We start from the raw sequence: 21,431 nt of genomic DNA, 5'->3' as shown, positions 1-21,431 counted from the left end.
TCACTGAAGGAAAGAAAGGGAACGAACAAGTGGTGACTCCATACTACACGAGGGCTTCTCCCAGCTGCCACTGACGCTGGACGGCTGACCCTCGGCCAGAAAAGGATGCTTGGTGCTGTTACATCTTGTCAAGTCCCTTCCTATGAACCAACTCCTATTCATAGCCACCCCTGGACTACAATGTGGCAAGTTAACTACAATCCCGTCGCATCCTGAGCACGGGCCCTTGACAACCCAGGTCGAAGGAAAGAGAGACACCTCTCTTTCGTGGGTCCTTCCAACTACCTGGCTCCACCAAGAAACTGCTGCATCACATCTCAAAATATACAGAACACAGTAAAAAGGGGCAAAAATATGCAATAAAATGTGCATACACCAATAAATAAATAAAGTCCTAAGGCTTGTGGTGGCGCAGTGGATAAAGTGTTGACCTGGAACGCTGAGGTCGCCGGTTTAAAACCCCGGGCTTGCCCGTTCAAGACATGTACAGGAAGCAACGACTATTGAGTTGATGCTTCCTGCTCCTCCCTCCTCTTTCTTTCTCTCCCTCTCTCCTCTCTCTAAAAGCCAATAAATAAAATCTAAATGAATAAATAAATAAAATGTGCATACATCTTACATCTTGTCCATCCATACATTCCTAATTATAGAATCCAAAAACTCCCGCCTCCCTGGCCCCAGCAAATCTCCTTGCTCTGTCTGATCTGTGCTACCAATGTAGAGTCCTAAAAATACCCCAGCAGAGCCCATGTGGGAATCCCCTGAGAAGTGATCAAAGCACTGAACCTCGCGCTAACACGCCACCCAAAGCATCCACTCTTGCTCCCTATAAACCTAAGGAGCTTTATAAAAACCTCTGTCCTTCTGGATCACTGCCATGTGTCCAACAAGCCCGAACCACAGTAAGTTCTCGCTCTGTCTCTATCACAGATTCTCTAGAGGAAAGGGAAGTTGGTTCATAAGTCTTAAGTCCTCAAGAAAGAAAAGAACTCAGGGAAGAACAGACAACCAGATAGTTTTTGTGAGTCCACCAATGGGTCTTCCATTGCTTCAGATAAACCAATATTCTCAATTTCACAGCTTACTCCCCAGGGAAATACAGCCAGCCTCCGTCCCGGGTATTTCCGAGGCATTACAGAAAATAAGGAACGAATGCCCGTCCACTGTGCCCTCAGCGTAATGAAGAGACTTTCCCCGTCACTAAGTTTTCAGAAGAGGGCTCCTCTTTATAACAGCAGTAAACCATACCTCTGTTCAGTTGTTTTTCTTCCGATACCAATTTTTTTGGCCTCAAGCAGAAAAGAGAAGCCACAAATCGCTTTTAAGTCACCCTTTCGCATGGAAAAGGTCGCTGTAGTTTTTAAGACTCCTTAGAAGGGGTTTTGAAAAGGAATTACCTGGGGGTGGAGGGTAAGGGAGACCATGAAAGAACTAAATAAAGCCCAGCATGCTAAGGCCACCAAGAAAATTATCACAGACAAGGAAGGAAGGAAGCCAGCACGCCGGAATGGGCAGCGGCTCCTGACCCGGCCACGGCTGTGGGTGGCTGTGCACCGGGCACGGGCTGTGGAAAGGCCAAGTGCAGTGGCCCAAGGGTCTGAATGTGCCCAGCCAACCAAGGAGCCCAGGTTTATTTTGGGAGGAAGGAAAAATCTGTTTCCCGAGTGTTTTTCCTTCCCCCTCGCTTTAGCGCCACACCCATGCAAGCCCTCTCCCAGTCAGGGCACCTGTTTCAGAGTCTGCTTCTCTGGTCTCTTTGATTGTTTTTTTTTTCCCCCTTTAGAGAAAATTATATCCACTTCGGTTCAAAACAAAGGATTCATCTGAGAACACAACGTATGTGTGGGTACTTTGTTTGCACCGTTTCATCAGCGACCTACAAGTGTTTAAAGCAAACCATCTGCAAGTGTGCTAATTGATTACAATATTACAAAAGCTGCTCAGGCAGGTATTTAGTAAGCAAAACTAAAGAATAAATAACTCTTGTCACCTGGCTTCATTGAGAAAGGCTGACCCAGGAAACCAGGCTCCATGCTTCCCGGTGGCTCAGGGTCCGGGGTCCGAAGGAACGGCACACCCAGCCAGCCCTCCCCAGGGTCCGGGGTCCGAAGGAATGGCACACCCAGCCAGCCCTCCCCAGGGTCCGGGCTCCGAAGGAAACAGCACACCCAGCCAGCCCTCCCCAGGGTCCGGGCTCCGAAGGAACGGCACACCCAGCCAGCCTTCCCCAAGTCCGCTCTGTGCCACGTCTTCGCTGCTCCGCCAGCTTTTCAAAGGTTTGCTTTCAAAAATAAATCCTGCCTTCTTCCTCTCTCCTTCCTTCTCAGTGCTGATAAATTCCTGGAGGGTGATTTTTGGATGGCATCTCTCAAGATCCAGGTTATCTGAACTTGGGTGTCACTTGGAAATGTTTTTCATCTCTCCCAGCAGGGAAAAGGAACAGAGAGAAAGGGACCAACTTCCTAAAACCCTACCTGCCTTTTGCAGCCGACACAGACAAGCCAAACAAACCTGAGTTTTTCTAAGAGAACGGTCTCACCCTCACTCAGCCCCACATTCTTAGCTGTGCATCTATTCTGATTACCAATAACAAGTGTTTGATCATGGGGCAGATCTGTTCCTCTTTTTGGTCATATTTTTCTCAATTAAAGATTCTAATGGCCATTGAAGTAAGACAAATTACCCTCATCATTTATGTCTACAAACCTCTGTGACTCTGAGCTTCAGAATTATAATGGGAAACAGAAATCATGCCTTTGATTTTAAGAGCAGAAAGGTGGACCTTTGTTGCGCTTCATAAACACATGGAGAATCGCTGAGATGGAAGGGGTTTGAATAAAAAACCTTCCAGCCAAACCCTCAGCCTTCAGGAACCTGTTTTGTCAACAATTCTTACAGTCAAGAAGTTCTTCTGAAAATCTAACCTAAATCTATCATGCTTCAGTTAAAAACCTCTTCCTCCCGACTGTGCCAGAAACAAGACAGCTGGTCACCATACACGGCGTAATAACTCCTCATAATTTGAAGTCTGTTATTAAGTCATTTTTCAGTCTCCTCTTCTTGAAGCTAAATAATCCCAAGTCTTTCAACTTATCCTTATAGGTTCAATTTTACAATCCTTTAATCAACATCAATGCTCTTTGCTAAACATTCTTAAGTTTTCCATGTTGCTCTTGTGTTTTGAAACCCTGCTCACCTTTGGAATTGCTTCTTGTCCATGAAAGCCCAAGACTTGAGTGCATTACACACAATCCAGAGAACCTCTTCCAGTAGGTAACCTGCTTTGTGTGGGTTAATACGAGCCTGCTTCTACGGCTCCTTCTCTAAGGAAAACATGGTCTTCAGGACCCGGGATTCTTCCTGAGCAGCAGAGGAGCCGCCATGCTCCTCCTCCTATGCTCAGGTGGTCTTCCCTACCGAAGCTCTTCAAGGTCATTCTCAACCCGCTTTCCCTACCTGATCTGTTACAAAATGAGATCCAGCTAATTTGATCTGACCCACTTACTGCAACCAAGTTGTGAACCAAAAATACCTTAAAAAGCTTTACCCTTGATAGAACCTCCATGAAGTTCCTGTTGCCCTCAAAACCTTTTTAAAGCCAAGGAGGATGTCAGGAACCCCAGTCAGTATCAAATAAGAGAAGTCTGGGGCCAGCGGGGATGGACACAGAGAACCGTTCTGCACTTCCCCCAGATTATGCCGCATCAGCCTTGGGTAGGATTATAGAACAGGCAACTTTCTATTTTTTTTTTTTTTTTATTTATTCATTTTTAGAGAGGAGAGAGAGAGAGGGTGAGAGACAGAGAGAGAGAGAGAGGAGAGAGAGACAGAGAGAGAGAGAAGGGGGAGGAGCTGGAAGCATCAACTCCCATATATGCCTTGACCAGGCAAGCCCAGGGTTTCGAACCGGCGACCTCAGCATTTCCAGGTCGACGCTTTATCCACTGCACCACCACAGGTCAGGCAGAACAGGCAACTTTCAAGTGTGTGATTCTACTCAACTCTTTTTACAGCCTGTTCCTGACCATGCAGGCATTTCTAATGCCCTCTCTTCTATTCAAATTAGAGGTTGATTCTGACGCTGGTCCCAGGCAGGGCATTACAGCTATCTGCGCCCTCTGCTTTGAAACCCCGCCCCTATTGTCCCCAGCACTGGCTTCCTCTCCTTCTCTGACGTCACCTCCTCAATGAGGCCTTTCCCTGCACATTTGGGATAGGTCCCTATCTGTCCCCTGACGCCCCATTATTCTTTATTAATACACCCGTGCCCTTTAACACACTTACCACAATCCGCAATTAGATGTAATTATAGATAAATGTTCATTTACTCGTTTCTTGTCTGTCTTCCCCACAGAACGTAGGCTCCTCAGAGGCGGGAACGGTGTCTGCTTCGTGCTCTGTGGGTCTGGCACCTGGCTAACATCACACACTCAAAAGTTATTTTTGAGTGAATCAATGTCCCCACTGGCAAAAATATTTATAGGTGAAAGCCTAGCTCTAATCATCATTTAAAAAAAAAAAAGGTTCTGTTGACTTTTATAAAGAAGGATGGTGTTTTTGGTGGTGGGATGGAGTAGTGGGAGGAAGGGGTCCTGCTGACCCGTTTAGCCTCAGTCATTCAGGCAGGGCCAGCCCTCCCTGTCGCAGAGACGGCTGCTGCCTCCTCTAAGAGGTCACCTGGAGACTGTTGCGCGTCCCCCCGTGCTGCTCCTGCTCATGCCAGCAACCTAGCTCCCAGCCAGTCTCCCTCCCTCCAGCTTCCACCCGCCCCATGGGGCAGTCTCTCGTCTTCCTGATGCTGCCTCCTCACCGCACGGCGGTCCCAGAAACACTAGCCCCGCCCCCAAGAGCAGGACATTCGGGAGCAGATGTATCAAAACACTAGCGGTGGTGAACTTTGCAGATGCGGTAACGGACACTATTTTTTTCTGTTGATTAACTTTCACTTCTAATTTTTCTACCAGACACTTGTCCACATTTTCTACTTGTGCGATTTTTTGAAAAAGTAAACCTTTGTTCAAGTACTAACTTTATTCCACTGGTATTCAAGGTGAGATTCCATTGAGGGCAAACTTACACAACTTATTCTCATCTTACCAAAGGCGGTGTATTAAGCTCTGTTGAACTGTCATCTTAATTTATTCAAGACTCATTTAACAAACATGCACACACACACACCCCAACTATATATGTGCCTTTTCTGTGTGAACTTACACCTTGGGACTTATTCACTATCTAGGAATATTACTACATCACCAGCTTGCTTCTTAGCGAACTCTACTTCCTAACATCAACTGGGAACACCCTGGGCCCAACACCGGGAGCTTCTGCAGCTTCCATGACAAAGCATCTGGCGGTTTTAGTAGTGAATAACTGAGCATTAAGAGACCTGGGCTCCTTGCCCGCTCCCATAAATCATCTGCTGACTTGCAGAGTGACAGAGCAAATGAGTTTTCAAATACCCAGGCCTCAGTTTACCCACTTGTAAAATGTGTGATGCATCCCTCAAAGGGATGTAAAGAGAACCAGTGAGGTAATGTCTAAGAGTGTGGAGCGCCTTGGCAGAGAGGCGCTACATAATTACTATCTGGTATTTAAGCTGCCCTTCATGTGTGCCAAGCACTTTACGATCATTCCTCAGGAGTTACTCCCAGCGACTCTGAAGTCATCCTCATGGCTATTTCCATTGAAAGGATCAAGAAATTGTCCCAGAGAGAAGGTTAGTGATGTGTTTAAGATCACCAAGAGAGCGCTGAGGTCTCAAAAGAGGAATTTCCAGTCTCCTAATTCCCTTCACCATCACGGAATCCCATCGTCAATACAAACTACCTAGATAGATGAATTCCCGGTTAAGCCACTGTGCTGTTGCACGGCACCAGCTTGTTTTTGTAAGAGAGAGTGGATGATGGGAAGGTGAAACAGAAAGAAACCAGAGCTCTATAATAATTACCCGGTCTTCACAATCACCCCACTTTTTTACACATTTATAGATCTTTTCACTTCCAGTATAAAATCCTGTGTTTTGGTGTCTTCATAATCTCCTTGAAGGGCCCATTTTTTTTATCTACTAATATCCAGAGCCGACCCTAAGGAAAGCTTAAAACCAGGTTAAACCACCAAAATGCATGCTGGCATTTTTACCCGAGTTGTAGCTCATGAAAATCAGGGCCCAGAAGGTACAGAATGAGAAGATGCACATGACAGATGGCGCACAGGCAGTCTGAGGGTTAACGGAAAGGCTGAAAGCCCCAGGGTGCTTTAGCTTCGGCTGACCTCTTCCCCGCCAGCCCCTTCCTGCAGGCTCCAAGGACAGGCTCCCCGAGCCAACCCTGGAGTCACCCCACCCACTACGCCTATGGGCAGCTCTACCCTACATCATAGTGCCCCGGCTCTTCTAGTCCACACACCTGTTTTCTTCCCTGGGCTTCATTCACTGATTCACACATATAATAGAAGCATCTTTTGTTTCTGAGTCCTCTACTCTCCCTAAAATGACAGAAAACGTATGGATGCCGAAATGCTACTTGGGTTGTTCAGTGAGCAACAGCCAGACGACCTCTGAGGATCAAATGTAATGATGGAGCTCTTTAAGATAAATTTGGATAGAAAGTTCCAAAGCAGCCCTGGCCGGTTGGCTCACTAGTAGAGCGTCGGCCCAGGGTGTAGATGTCCCGGGTTTGATTCCCAGTCAGGACACACAGGAGAAGTGCCCATCTGTCTCTCCACCCCTCCCCCTTTCACTGCTCCCTCTTTTTCTCTCTCTCTTCTCCTCCCCTCCTGCAGCCATGGCCCGACTGGAGCGAGATGGCCCCGGTGCTGAGGATGGCTCCATGGCCTCCGTCTCAGGTGTTAAAAAATCGGCACTACTTGCAATGTAGCAATGACCCCAGTTGGGCAGAGCATCGCCCCCTACTAGACTTGCCAGGTGGATCCCACTTGGGGCACATGTGAGAGTCTGTCTCTCTACCTCCCCTCCTCTCACTACAGAAATATTTTTTTAAAAAGAGAGAGTTCCAAAGCAACTCAGGACTTGCCCAAGGCAAACAGTGGAGGACTGAATTCCCTGCCTGCATGCCCCTTTCTGTGCCTTCTCGCCCTCTGCGCGAACATTCCCTGCCACCTCCACAGCAGAGCTCCTCATGGTGAATGGTGCTTACACAGTTCCCGTCATCCATCTTCCATGAAAATATACCTGAGCTGTGTTCCATTCCCTTAAATAGTATTCCAACTCACTCGATAACATCGGGCTGACAGCCCAGACGAATGACCAGCAGCATGGTTCTCCGGCGCTGGGAGCCGAGAGACTTGCACAGGGTACCTCTCAGCCTGCATCGTGTTGGCAGCCAGTCTACACAGAGCTGACACTTTCAGGACCAAAAACAGAGGCTACCACTAACAGGTTCTCACTGAGCAACTACCAAAGAATCTACTTCAGGAGAAAGGAAAACTGAATCCTGAAGGAAGAACTGAGGCGTGAGAAGGAACAGTGAGCAAATCAACCAATAAACATAGATAAATGTCAAATAAACAGTTTCCACACTCAGGATGCTACTCCAGGGGCTGTAAAACAAAGATAGGGCTATCACATGACAACATCATAAGAGAGGGGCTGACTGTGGTCTAAAGGATGCTGACGTTCCTATACTGTCCCAGAGGTGGACGGAGGTTATGGTTAATTCTAGTGACACTAAGTTAGTAAGTTCTGATAACCCACCACTACCATCGGACCAGTCATGATTAATTTTAGTAAGATAAGTAATTTTCAAACCAGTAGAGGAGAAAAGCTGGCATGCATCTAGAGCAAAACTGAATGAGACATACTCGGTTAAAAGAAAACGTTTGCAAAAAGAGGGAACTATAGAAATATAAAAACCAAAAAAGTCACAAGTGAAAATGTAAAATCCTGTGCTCTGACTAGTTCACCTGACCTGAAACGCGCCAGGAACCCACACCGCTGTAGCTGGCCTGCAGCACGCCCGCCCGCCCGCAAGGCCCCAAGTCGGCGGGGCTGCCGCCTGCACGGCGGGCGGGCGGGGGGGGGGGGGGGGGGGGGGGCGGGGGGGGGGGGGGGGGGGGGGGGGGGCGCGGCACCAGAACACCTGCCTTACTCTGCATTCTCTGGTGCCCAGGACCTCACTGTCCCGTCATCTCCCCCAATAAAGGATTCTACATCACTTATTGTTATCTTCGTATGAATTTAAGTTCCAGTTAGTTTTTCCAGAGGCATTTGGATGTGAGCCTTAATTCTTACATGTTAATGAGGTGCTTCTGTTTACTAGCAAATAGATTTCGGCCACCCGTGCGTGCGCGCTAGCAGAGGAACTTGGGGAGGACCTGGGAGCACCCCCTTCGCCACGTCAGCCCCGTAGCCCAGACGCAGTCTACTCCCTGAACTGCTTGCGGCACGTGATCTTAAATCGGTCATTTCGATCAAAATGGCTTCCACGTGGACTCTCGATTTCCAAAAGTTATTTGAAAAACATGAGCCGTTGTTTTCTATACTTGCCTAAATAAAAGCTTTTGCTATCTTATGTGAAGACCAACGACGTGCTTTAGGTGATATCATAATGTATCCTATAAGTACGCTGGGGAGGAACAAGTATGAATATGGAAAGCAACACAGTGAAGCATTTTTCTGTCATTTTTAAGTATATCCTATTCTCCTCTGGTCCGGCCCACCCTGAAGAAAATGCCGCCCTGGCCGGTTGGCTCAGCGGTAGAGCGTCGGCCTAGCGTGCGGAGGACCCGGGTTCGATTCCCGGCCAGGGCACACAGGAGAAGCGCCCATTTGCTTCTCCACCCCTCCGCCGCGCTTTCCTCTCTGTCTCTCTCTTCCCCTCCCGCAGCCAAGGCTCCATTGGAGCAGAGATGGCCCGGGCGCTGGGGATGGCTCTGTGGCCTCTGCCTCAGGCGCTAGAGTGGCTCTGGTCGCAATATGGTGACGCCCAGGATGGGCAGAGCATCGCCCCCTGGTGGGCAGAGCGTCGCCCCTGGTGGGCGTGCCAGGTGGATCCCGGTCGGGCGCATGCGGGAGTCTGTCTGACTGTCTCTCCCCGTTTCCAGCTTCAGAAAAATGAAAAAATTTAAAAAAAATTAAAAAAAAAAAAAAAAGAAAATGCCATGGTATACGATCAAAACGGAAGCAAAGTAGTGCAGTGATCTACCGGAAATCACGTCTTTCGAGAAGGAAAACTTATTTTTAAATCAATCAGTCAATCAGTCTCTCAAGTCCCCAACACTGTTTTAAGAATGAATGATTCCTGACTACACCAAGACAAACGACTGACACAGTGGAGCGAGCACCTATGTGTGAGTGTGTTTAGAGAACACAGATCGCGTGAAAACCTACTGTGCTATATTTAGTCCGAAGTAAATGCATCAACTGGAACACCTGTGGAGAATGCGCTCTCATTGTACAAGCCGCCGCTCCTTGTTAACACGAGTCCGATACAATGAGAAAGCACATCCGGGGCCGGGGAGCCGGGGGAGAGTGCACAGGAGGGACATGGCATGTTTTAACGGCTGTGATAATTTGCCATGAAAGGCTGTTTCGGCCCTAGCTCCTTGCTGCAGCATGCGATGTGCTGCTGAATTAAATTACTGCCATGCCGTCGGCTCGCGGAGGAATGTGTAAACAGGCCATATATCCTTGCATCAGATCCACAGACTGTTGCACAACACAAATGCCTCTCGATGTGTCATTTCCTTCTTGGCCATCTTCCCAGCTCCTGACAGTCAGTCAACAACAAAAAAAAACAGTACTGAGAGATTTAAAACTGCTCTTCTTGAGAGCACATTCCACCAACCACCAGACAGAGCCTCCGCCAGAGCTTCTGACCCCCTTCTTGGTAAAGAAAGGGAAAAGGGGAACAGTTTTTATTTTTAACTGATATTATCCTCTTAAGTCAAAGATTTTCAGCAATGTTTTATATCCTAGTGATGAAATGATTCATATCTATGACAATCCAACTGCCGCTTCCATCGGCTGACTTGTAAATATCAAACTATGGCGCTTCCCCCACAGTGTCCCTTCCTTGGGCACAGAGGCAGTGAAGAAACCAGGGAAAGTCTGCAGGTCAAGCAGGTCAGGGCTTTTCCAGGGCTTGGCTCGGAGGAGGAAATTTAGGCCGGTGGCATCAGGAGGAAGGTGTGGGACCTATCAAGGTTTTCGCCAACCGTCTTCACAGACAGCCAGAAAGTGAATGCAGGAACTGTGTCCAGAAGTATCAAATTGCCTTAAAAATGCTCTTCTGGTATCCCTCCATCTAACACATTTTAATTTTATTCATTCATTCATTCACTTTAGAGAGGGGAGAGGGGAGAGGGGAGAAAGAGAGAGAGAGAGAGAGAGAGAAGGGGGGAGGAGTGGGAAGCATCAACTCCCATATGTGCCTTGACCAGGCAAGCCCAGGGTTTCGAACCGACGACCTCAGCGTTCTAGGTTGAAATTTTATCCACTGCACCACCACAGGTCCATCTGACACATTTTAGATGTTCCCTACCTTCTCTTATATGCATTCTCTTTAGACCAATCTCTAAACATGCATCCACCATGGATAAACTAAGCAGCCAGCCACCACGCAGAGCTCCCCCTTCACCCAACTGGGATGAAAAGTAGTGGAGAATGAGAGCGAGCTGTCGCTGACATCGTCCAGAATGAGAAAGAGAAAGTGCCTAGCCCTCCATTCTCCCCACCCGTTACCCGGCTGGAAAACAGTCTCAGAAGTGGGAGCAGCAGCACGAGGGGAAAATGAAATGATGCTCAGTCCAGACCTCCCCGATAGGTTAAGTCTGCTACTTCAAGTTTATAAAGTAAAATTTCTGGAGTCAGAAGTGTCTCAAGAATATGGAAGAATAAAATGTTCTCTAAAGAATAAAAAACGGCCCTGGCTGGTTAGCTCAGTCGACGAAGAGCATCGTCCAGGAACAAGGTTGCAGGTTGGATCCCCTTTACCCCCTGCACACCTGGGAAGCAACCAATGAGTGCACGACTGAGAGAAACAACAAATGAATGCTTTCCTCCACCCCTCCCCTCTCTCCCTTCCTCTATCTGTCTTTCTGAGGGAAAAAGAAGAAAGAAGAAAGAAGAAAGAAGAAGGAGAAAATTAATTAATTAATTAATTAAGCCCTGGCCAGATGGCTCAGTCAGTTGGAGTGTTGTTCTGGAGCATGGAGGTTGCTGGTTCGATTCCCCAGTCAGGACACCTACAGGAGCAGCTCCATGTTCCTGTCTCTCTCTTCTTGCCTATCTCAAAAAAAAAAAAAAAAGAAGAAGAAGAAGAAGAAGAAAAAAGAAAAGTACCTGTTGATAAATTGGGCACAGGTAGAGAGAAGCAAACAGCAAAACAGTTCGCCGGCAGGATCTGGAGCTGACAAGCCGAGGGAAGCAGGGTGCGGAGACAGTCCTAACCACACAGACATTGCCATGCGCTTCCAGACCACTCCCCACTCACCTAAGTGCCGGCCCCTACTGAAGCCACAGACGGGGCCAAGCAGAGCGGTGCTGTGGCCATGTACTCGGAGCCTGTAGGAAAGGAGCCAGGTCACTGGGAAAGCCAGGTCACAGGTCTCCCACCAGGCCAGAACAGTTAGCTGGTCAATGAGGAAGCAGCGCTAGCACTAGCCCAGCAGTTAAGTCTACAGATGTTGGCTCTGGTCGCCCCCTCAGAGTAACCATGATTTACTTCCCTGGGGCCTAAGACACGAAAAACCTCTCAGAAACTCATTCATGTGTGTCAGGTATCCAGGCTGCAGGTGTGCTGGCAGGTGAGGATTTTCAAAGCTGGGTGATATGAAGTATAAAATCTCAGGCTTGTCCACTCAAGGATTCGTAAGATACTTCTGTGGTACGCTTTCTACGTTGCCAGGCAGGGCTTATAACCTCAAATATCTAATATTCTCCTCTCATACAAGTACTGATCTGGCTCAGCTTGATGCTGACCTGCTGATACCAGGCACCACAAAGTAACACCCAGTTTTAATTCCTCTGGTAAGTACCAAATCTGTTCAGTTCAGAATGAAGCTACTTGTAGTACCCTGTAGACTTCAAATGTCCCCCAGCTTAAAAAGTCAAGAGACCTTTCAGGCCCTGGCTGGTTGGCTCAGTGGTAGAGCATTGGCCCAGCATGTGGATGTCCCAGGTTTGATTCCCAGTCAGAGCACAGAGGAGAAGCGACCATCTGCTTTTCCAACCTTCCCTTTCTCCCTTTTCTCTCTCTCTAGCTCTCTCTTCTCCTGCAGCCATGGCTCTACTAGAGCAAGTTGGCCCAGGCACTGAGGATGACTCCATGGGCGGCCTCTGCCTCAGGCACTAAAACAGCTCAGTTGCCTGAGAGGCAGAGCATCTCCTGGTAGGGGGCTTGCCGGGTGGATCCTGGTGGGGGCGCATGCGGGAGTCTGACTCTCTGCCTACCCACTCCTCACTTAAGGAAAAGGAAAAAAAATGTCAAAACACCTTTCAGAGAACAAGACCTCAAAAAAATTATTTCTCCTGCTGCATCAATGACATTTGCCATCCAAACATGTATAGAAGTTGATGATATTGATGATCCAAGGAAGCTCTGCCCCATCATTGGTATCTTTCTGGGTTTCTTCTCCTAGGCTGCACCTGTCTCTTGCTTTAACCAGAACATGACAGAAATAATGCTATGACAGTTCTGAGACACAGAAGGCTCAGGGAGGCCTAAGCGCCCCCCACTTCTGCACCTTAGGGAGCCCTGAGCTGCCGTGTAAGAAGTCAGGTGCTGCTGGGAAGACCTCATGGAGAGACCAGGCGAAGAGGCCGCGTGGAGAGGAAAAGGCTGCAGGTGGACTCCAGGGAAAGAGAGAAAGACTCCGCTGTCCCATCATCCCAGCAAGCTTCACCTCGCAGTCACCCCACCAAGGCCCTAGGCATACAAATGAAGTCATCGCGCCTGTTCCAGCCTCAGCCACCACCTTTGCTCTGCCTCAGGAAAGACCCCAAGCAGGGCCGCGGGACACCCACCCATCCGGATGAACCCCGGCCAACCCACGCCGTCGTGAGAACTGATAAACTGGTTGTTGTTCCAACCCACTGCGTTTGGGGGAGGTTTGTTCATTAGCCACAGGTCACAGAAAAAGCGGCAGGCGAACGAGAAGGGTTCTGGCTGTGAAATGCGGCTTCCTCGCCCACCCTCGGCACAGCCAGCCACGCCTTTCCCTTCCGCCCTCCTCCCTGACTCGGGACCACTCCCACCGAGCACGGCAATTGCTAACCAAGCTTTCACCTTCCTGTAGAAATTCTTTCAATCAGACGGCAGTTGGAACCGAGCACATACACGGAACAAAGGATCCTAATGGGAACTGATGTTTTAAAAGAGTCAGGTATCCAAACGCATTACTGCTGCTGCGGCGGCTACACCGACTCCGACTCCTCCGCCTGGCGCGCAGACGGCGGTCGGTCCTCGGAGCTAACTTGCCAACAGAAGGTCAAAACACCCTGCCTGAACACAAGACTTACAAATTTGGGATCTTAAGTATGATGTCATGTCTTAAAATGATAAGCTGGCAAAGAAAATAAATGGCATTTTGTAAAGATGTGCACCGTTTTCATGTTTACGCTACTTAAGATGAAGGTTCTAATAAGTCATCGGCTATGTTTCTTTAAAGGGAAGTTTTATAACTGAGATGAATCACAACTGCAAAAGATCAAAGTTAGAAAACATCAATGATGCCATGGGGTACTTTTTAATCTTGTAATGAGTGATGATCATGTGCTCTTATGAAGTTAGTCCAACTGCCAACGCCAGATGTGTATATTAAGAAGAGAAGTTGTTTGTGATGTGACACGCCGGTTCAGCTGCCAGAGACAGAAAACGTAGAAGGAGAAAACCTTTCTGATTTTTGAGTGAAAAGCAAGCTTTGGCAGATGTGTTGATAAGCAGGGCCTCAGAGGGAGCGCTAGGGCCGAAGCATCCTCTCTTGGACTTTTCTTGGCTGCAAACAAAGTTCTGTTTATCCTCAGTGCTGCACAGCCGTCTACAGACAGCACACATACCCGCTCAAGACACAATTTATAACACTTATTAGTGTCATCTACTAATGAGCAGAAATTAGTAAAGCCATCTGCAAGGAAATAAAAAAAAATAATTCACTGGAGAACAGAATCTAGATGGTATCTATTTCCTGGAAGCATACTATAATATAAGCAAAATGTACAACAGACTTCTGACACTGAAGGAAATTGCTATAATAAAAGCTAACGCTTAATGAGCACCTAGTACAGAATGGCCCCTGCGCTATGCAATTTACACGCCTCACAGCATTCACTGTCTTTGCAGCAATGAGATGAAAAAGATGCTGTTGCTATTATAACCTCACTTGAACAGACGAGCAAACTGAGGCCAGGAGAAGTGAGGTAACTTGCCTACCACCATACAACTAGTAAGTGGGGCCGGGGTTCCAATCCAAACAGATTGACACCAAAGCCCACACCCTTAGTCACTATGCTTTGTTGAACACAAACCCGGACAGTTAACCCAGAACTTGTCCTTGTTCAGATGGCTGGGCTACCAAAAATAGTCTCTTCAATATCTACTCTGACCTTTAGAGGAAGGAGCGAAATTCCTTAACAGGCATCAACAGTACATAACCCTCATCTTCAAACCATTACAGTAATAAACAGATGTACGCTACTTCTCTAACAATCGCTCCTTAATTATCATTTTGTGGGTGAGGAAGCTAAAACAATTGCATAAATTGTCTTTCTTTCCTCCCCGCAGGAAAGCCTTTTTACTAAAGCTCTTCTCTGTTAATGGTCAATAAAATAAGCTTTTTGAAATCTAGAGCAGTGATTTTCAACCCTTTAAATCCCATGGCACACATAAACTAATTACTAAAATTCTGTGGCACACCAAAAAATATATCATATTTTTTGCCGATCTAACAAAAAAAAAAAGTATGATTTTGATTCATTCACACCAGATGGCTGTTGTCATGTTTTATTTGACAATCTAAGGGAAAAGAGGTCAGTGCCCCTGACTAAACAGTCAGGTATCGCATGTTTTAAAAATTCTTGCGGCACACCAGTGTGCCTCTTGGGAAACACTGGTTGATAATCGCTGGTCTAGAGCAAGAGCCGACAAACTACAACTTGTGTGCCAAATCCATCCCACCACCTGGTTTTGTAAATAAAGTTTAATTGAAACACAGCCACCACTATTGGCTGGAAGGACAATACTGAGAAGCACGCGAGACTCCAAACGTGAAGTGCCCAGGATGGCCCAGAGCGGGACAGAAGGGACTCAGCCAGCACAGAGTCCAGGCTGTCGGAGCGAGACGTCACTGACGCCAGACCTATCCTTCTAGCCAGACAACACCGCGTCACCTCACGATATCACAGAAATGACACTCCGTTTTCACAGATATTTTTGGCTCTCGAGAAACGTTACTCGGTGGTCTGCCACTCAAGATCTGTATCTGCTTCCTCCTGGCACCCTCCGCACCCTCAGCAGCACCACCCACAGCTTGAACTCAGGTCACTCGCCCCACCCACCCCTGCGACCCCTAACGCTCCCTGCTTTCAGGGCACCTCGCCCTGGCAGGGCAGCGAGCCTATCGAGGAATCAATTCCGCCAACACCCTCTTTGGAACCAAGTCATGTTATCCTCCCTTGAAAGGGAAAGTGAGTTTCCCAAAGGTACCTTTTGGCACATCTTTCAGAAGGGGACCACACACACCCTTCCCCATTTCCTCCTCCAATCATCAGATTTTCAGCACCGACTCTTGAGTGGATGAACACACACGCGTTTGCACACGCGCGCGCACACACACACACACACACACACACAGTCTTTCCAAGACCCGAGAAAAGCAGCTGTGATCGGCAGGAAACTTTAAAAGATAAGTATTAGGGCTAAAAGTTAAAAGACTACTATCCTGCTTTATGCCTTACTAAAATGGATGGCCCTGCCTTTTCAGGAAGCCAAGGGTTAATGAGATAAAATGTTTAGAAGGCGTCCTCCACCAAAAAGCATCATCCTTATGGCAATCCCGGAAAGTCCGGTAACAGCCCACACCTGGCGAGACAACCCTGCTCTGTTCTGTTCACCTGCGCCGCATAACCACTGGCCTTCGCGGAGGGCGACCGGGTGCAAACGGAGACGTGCGTGTGCCTACGACAGCCTGCCGGGACAATCGCAAACACGACAGACACGGCCAGCGCTGACCCGACTTTGTGAACCTGGAAGAGCGCCACACACATGAAAGGAGAAAAGAAAAACCTCAAAGACCGGCTTCTGAGACAGGAAACCTCCCTAGTTCAGGCAAGCAGCCTGCCTTGGTGAAAAGAGACAGCCGAGAAGGGAGCGGAGAGCACCGTGTGTTCCCACTGCTAGAAGACCTGTCGCTGGGGAAGAGGCAAAACTCCACCAGCCCTTCCTTTTCTTTCAGTTTTCCGGGAAGAAAGGCTATGCCACTCTCACTGTCTAGGCAGGTGTATCATTATGTAACAAATATTTCTGCCAGCTGCACCCCCACCACAAACCAAATTAACTCTTCACACAAGGGCTATGTAGCCAAAGGATTCACTCATCAATCAAAAGCAGAGTTCTAAAGAGTGTTTCCATTGGTACAGAATTTTTAATGTTGTAGATAGCAAATAATTTGTCGTCTCCAAATACATTTAAATGCTGCTATGCCAGGTCTGTTCAACTCAGTTTTGGGGGAGGGGGAACCAACCCTGTTTCAATTTAGATTTAGAAGGAAAATGTGTATTAGCCCAAACAGATTATGTGCACTTTCTTAAACCAGTGCCGGTTAAAGCTTCTAGATGTCCAGACAGGCAAATAAACCGCGGTGGGTTTAAACCCAGTTTGACTCTCCATGTTAAAAGAAACTATCTATAACAATTACTAGAACATGACCAAACAACAGTGTTGTAACAATCAAGCAAGTTATCATTTGCAAATAAATTCTTTGTAATTAAGCAGTGTGCTCTTTATAAAGGGAATTGAGTGGGCGAGGTAAAAAGTTAAAACACATTCTTAGACCATGGGAAACACGCAAATGCTTTTTGACTAAGCTCAAGAGTTTTCAGTTTATTGTTTTCTTCCTCAGCTCTAGTAGGTCTGTTCCACCCTGTCTATTGTGTACAGTGGATGAGCAGAATTTCTTAGAAAATAGTTACAGTAACCGAATAATTATTCACCCATTTCCCAAAGTTATGTAACCCTTAGCAATTCTGTGCAAAGGTTAACAGTGTCATTTTATTTCCTACTAACTGTGAAGTTGTACTAACTGTCCCTCATTAAAAATATACGCAGACAGCAAACTTTGCAAAGAAACGACTTACATGAAAGTAGCACTGACTTATTTGGGATAAATACCTCATAGGGTCTCTGCAAACTCTATTACCATTTCCAATAGGAAGGCAAGCACTTACTTCTGGGTTCCCGGGGTCCATCCACTGTAACTTTAATAGCTCTGTGATAGGTGGCTACTTGGGGAGGATTTGTGAAGACAGTTATGGTCAAGGTGAAACTCTTGCCTGCAGATGTAAAAGAGGATAATCCATAGTGAATATAAAAAGAGAATACGGAGGACAATACAACAGCATAGACATCCACTCTTCATTTAAGCATCTCTGAGGAGGTAATGAAACAAAGACATGAGTCAGGACTCCATATTCTAAATTAGAATCCCTCCGAAGGCTACTATAGGAAGTCACTAAACTCACTGAAGTGTTAAGATCATCACCACAGTACTATACAAGGAGGGTCCAATTAAACAAAAAATGCTGCTCGGTAGCTCTAGTGGTAATGGACACAGAACCCCTGGTCCATTTGAGGAGGGTTCTCCGCCTTTGAGTTTTCTCCAACATCAGGAATGCATCCAAGCACAGACAATTTTAGAAGTCTTTATTTAGGGTGAGGTCACGACCCCATGAGAGAACAATAGTAAATCACTGTTGATTATGTTATTTACTTCACATGGCTTTAGCATTTCATTTGCTTAACTGCACTACAATGAGAAGATGAAAGAAGAAGGTTCTTATGGGAATCATTTTAACAGGAGCCAGTGTCTCCTGTCCAGACCTTAATGTGCCTGTGGTATGATGATTTCATCATTACTGGAACAAAGATTTCTGTCCTCCCTGCCCACCCCTTTCCTAACATACAAATCTTGAAATAACTCCCTGCAAGTGACTTATTTTTTGCTAAAATCATATAAATATGAATTTCTGCTTTTAGCAGAGGGTGTGCCTCATGAAAATACTACGTCTGATGTTTCTAATTAATGAGCTAAAAGCCACGAATAGAGGTTTGGGGGTGAGGGGGGGAGACAGGGAAAAGTTTGGTAGCAGATGAGGATTTCTTTCTTTCTCCAGAAGAAGATACCAGACCCTGTTACACAGACTCACTGACAGTTGTAATCAGTTAGATTTGCAACGGTTAGTCATGTCAGATAGTCAAAACTGCAAACTGTTACAAGACAGGAAAAGGTGGGCGTGAAACAGTGACTCAATAAAACATTCAGCAATCTCAGGCCAGAGCATTCCTTGAGCCGGCTCCTGCAACAGACCTTTAAAAAGCTCATTTTGTTTTGCTTTGTTTTTTGGGTCGGAGACTGTTTTTCTCTTTACTGAAAGCTGAGGGTATTAAATCAAAACACAAATCTTAAACAATATGTATCGATGCAAAGTTTAATGCAATCTTTTTCAAAGCTTAATACAGAACAGGTTATATACAAGGCTTAATGTGGAACAGCTCTTTGACTGTCAAGTCTAGTGAATGGGGCTTCTTTTCAAGCCAGACCATGTAAGTTCCTAAAATATGTTTAAGACACACATCATTTGTTACTCAGTATAGTTTTTAAGTCTCTTTGGCTATACTTTTCTGTACCCAAGAGGAAAAAAAAAGAAAAAGAAAAAGAAGGAAAGAAAACAGAAATGCAAAGAGTGGGAAGATGAATATTGATTAGAAACTTACTGAGTGTGGCCAGTTTGATCCTTTCCAGTTAGGTTTATCGCCTCCATTTCACATAGAAAGAAACTCAAATCCAGAGAGGCTTAGTAATTTATCCACACAGCTAATAAAGGGAAGAAACCAGGATCTGAACCCAGTTCGACAGACCCTAAAATGAATGCTCTTCTTTTTAATACTGCCAGAGAACACTTAAAAAAAAAAAATTCATGGACCATTTTGTTCAGCATGTGTCTCAATATGCTCTATAAGAGCAAGAAACAGTAAATATAAATCTACTAACACAGTATCCTGGCTAAGATGATGAAAGCACCTATTCTTAAAGTGTCATTATTATATCATAGTTCATTATTATATACTGGATGCTGCATGGATGTAAGTAATTTAATTATCTCATTAGAGAACAAGATTTATTATATACATGAAAACTAACCAGAAGAATAAGGCAACCAGAAGTCGAAACTAATTACAGGAAAGTTAAAGTCCACCAGAAATGGAGATTAGAAAGTTGAATAGGTGGCCACTGGATCCAGGTCAGGACCTCAAAACAATAGAAGGATCTGTCTGGAGGAGTGAAGAGGCAGAATCCCTAGGTTGAAAGTTAATTTAAACGAAACCATAAAAAGTTACCATTCTAGTCATGAGCCAGAATTGCATTTCTAACAATGGCTCAAAGGGCAGTGCTTAGAAGGTATGTGTCATCCATGGCTATTCTTTTTTGTTTTTTCCCATTGATTTGAGGTGTGGGAGAGGTTAGGGGAAGAGAGAGAGCGCGAGAGACAGAGAGAGAAGCACCAACTCATCATTCTACTTAGTTGTTCCATTTAGTTGTGCACTCATTGATTGCTTTTCCTATGCTCCCTGACCGAGATCGAACCCATGGACCTCAGTGCACTGGGAGGACACCCTATCCATTGAACAACCCAGCCAGGGCCTATGGCTAATCTTAATAAATCAAAGATGCATGTACCCCAATTGTCTTTAATGTCTGTAAATAATCTGCCAGAGCTACTGTCCATGAATGTATCTAAACTGGTTCTGAGGATATTCCTATTTGAGACTTTCACAACTTAAGATAGTAAAAGCCAGGATGCTTATCCCAAAGTCAGAGAAACGCCTCATGTGGGGACAAAAGTCAAATACAGAATTCACCCTGTAAGTATAAAGCGTCCAAGTGTTCAAAGTGGAACCAGTTTTCCATAACACTTCTTTTTAAAAGAAGTGGCTCCTTTGGGAGGAAATAAGTATTTAATTATAACAATAATCTTCTAAAATCAAAACCTATGAATCCACATGTACTTTAACAACTACAACAAAAATCAAGGAGTTTCTTTCCATGTCTTATTGCCCCTTCAGAAGGAACATGAATGTCATGTTCCAGAAACTATCATCCAACTAGGTAATTAGTTTTCACCTTATAAATAATAACTCATTTCCTAAGTCAAATGTTTATGTGAGTATTTACGATTTCCTTAAATTAAAAAAACAAAACAACTTTTCCCAAATCCCTTTTTTAATCACTTTCAATAAGTGATAAAAATTAAGACTCCTACTTAAAAACGCAGGCTATTACGAAGAAAGCTATCACTCATTAGACAACTGTATCATTCATAGCTTCATCTAAGAACTAATAGTGCATATGTCCTCAAGAAATATATATTTTCTAAGATAACATAGGAATTGCCTTTAAAAGACATTTCCAACCTTACCTGAAGGGTTGTCAGGAATAGTCAGGAGGGCTCAGACTGTAAACAGGGATTGTATCCTAACTTGGCAAAGTCCCTTGCTCTGTATACTGTAGGTACTTAAAAATGTTTATAAATTAAAAGTAGCATAATTGATATCAAATGTGAGGAAGCACACCAAAAAAACGTAAGGACCAAAGTCATTTTAAATTCTTCCATTTAAAATACAAAAGCTAACCCTCCCGGGTTAGCTCAGTTGGTTAGAGCGTGATCCTGAAACAACAAGGTTGCAGGTTCGATTCCCGATCAGGGCACATATGAGACGCAGCCAGTGAATGCACAACTAAGGCACAAGTAAATGGGACAAGTGAATGCTTCCCCACCTTCTCTCTGCATTCCTCTCTCTGTCTCTCTAAAAAGCAATCTATCTACCTATACATATATATAAAAGCTTTTATATATATAGATAAAAGCTGGAAAAGGAAAAGATATTTAAAACCCATAAACCACTCCTAGCTTCATGCAAGTTTCACTGATGCTCTACTTTTATTCCAAGGCACCTCGAAAACTTGGGGTCATTAGCTAACCCGGAAAGCCCAAGTAAGTGGGGACACAACTCCTCAATAAATCCAGAAGTGTTTTTCATTTCTGAGAGTTTCTATTTGTCAGTGGAAAGAAAAGCTGTAATAATTTGAGGAACACGGTGTCATCTTTTCAATGCTACTGAAAATAGATTTACATAGCTGGGGGGGAAATACAGCAGTAGCAGCGGTGGATCCAGACTGGATAACTTCAGAGAAATGTA

General features: G+C 45.7%; 1 protein-coding gene across 3 annotated transcripts in view; it reads right to left on the bottom strand.

Annotated features, from left to right (window-relative positions):
* Positions 1-21,431, bottom strand: part of RUNX2 (RUNX family transcription factor 2) — a 135,793-nt gene that overhangs the window by 102,962 nt on the left and 11,400 nt on the right. For all 3 annotated transcript variants that reach the window (XM_066251654.1, XM_066251661.1, XM_066251670.1), the window contains exon 3: positions 17,402-17,506. In XM_066251654.1, the coding sequence (XP_066107751.1) occupies positions 17,402-17,506 (105 nt within the window). The remainder of the gene's footprint in view (positions 1-17,401; positions 17,507-21,431) is intronic.

The sequence above is a fragment of the Saccopteryx bilineata genome, chromosome 1 (genome assembly GCF_036850765.1).
Source record: "Saccopteryx bilineata isolate mSacBil1 chromosome 1, mSacBil1_pri_phased_curated, whole genome shotgun sequence".
NCBI lineage: Eukaryota > Metazoa > Chordata > Mammalia > Chiroptera > Emballonuridae > Saccopteryx > Saccopteryx bilineata.
This window is presented reverse-complemented; position numbering and strand designations above follow the sequence as displayed.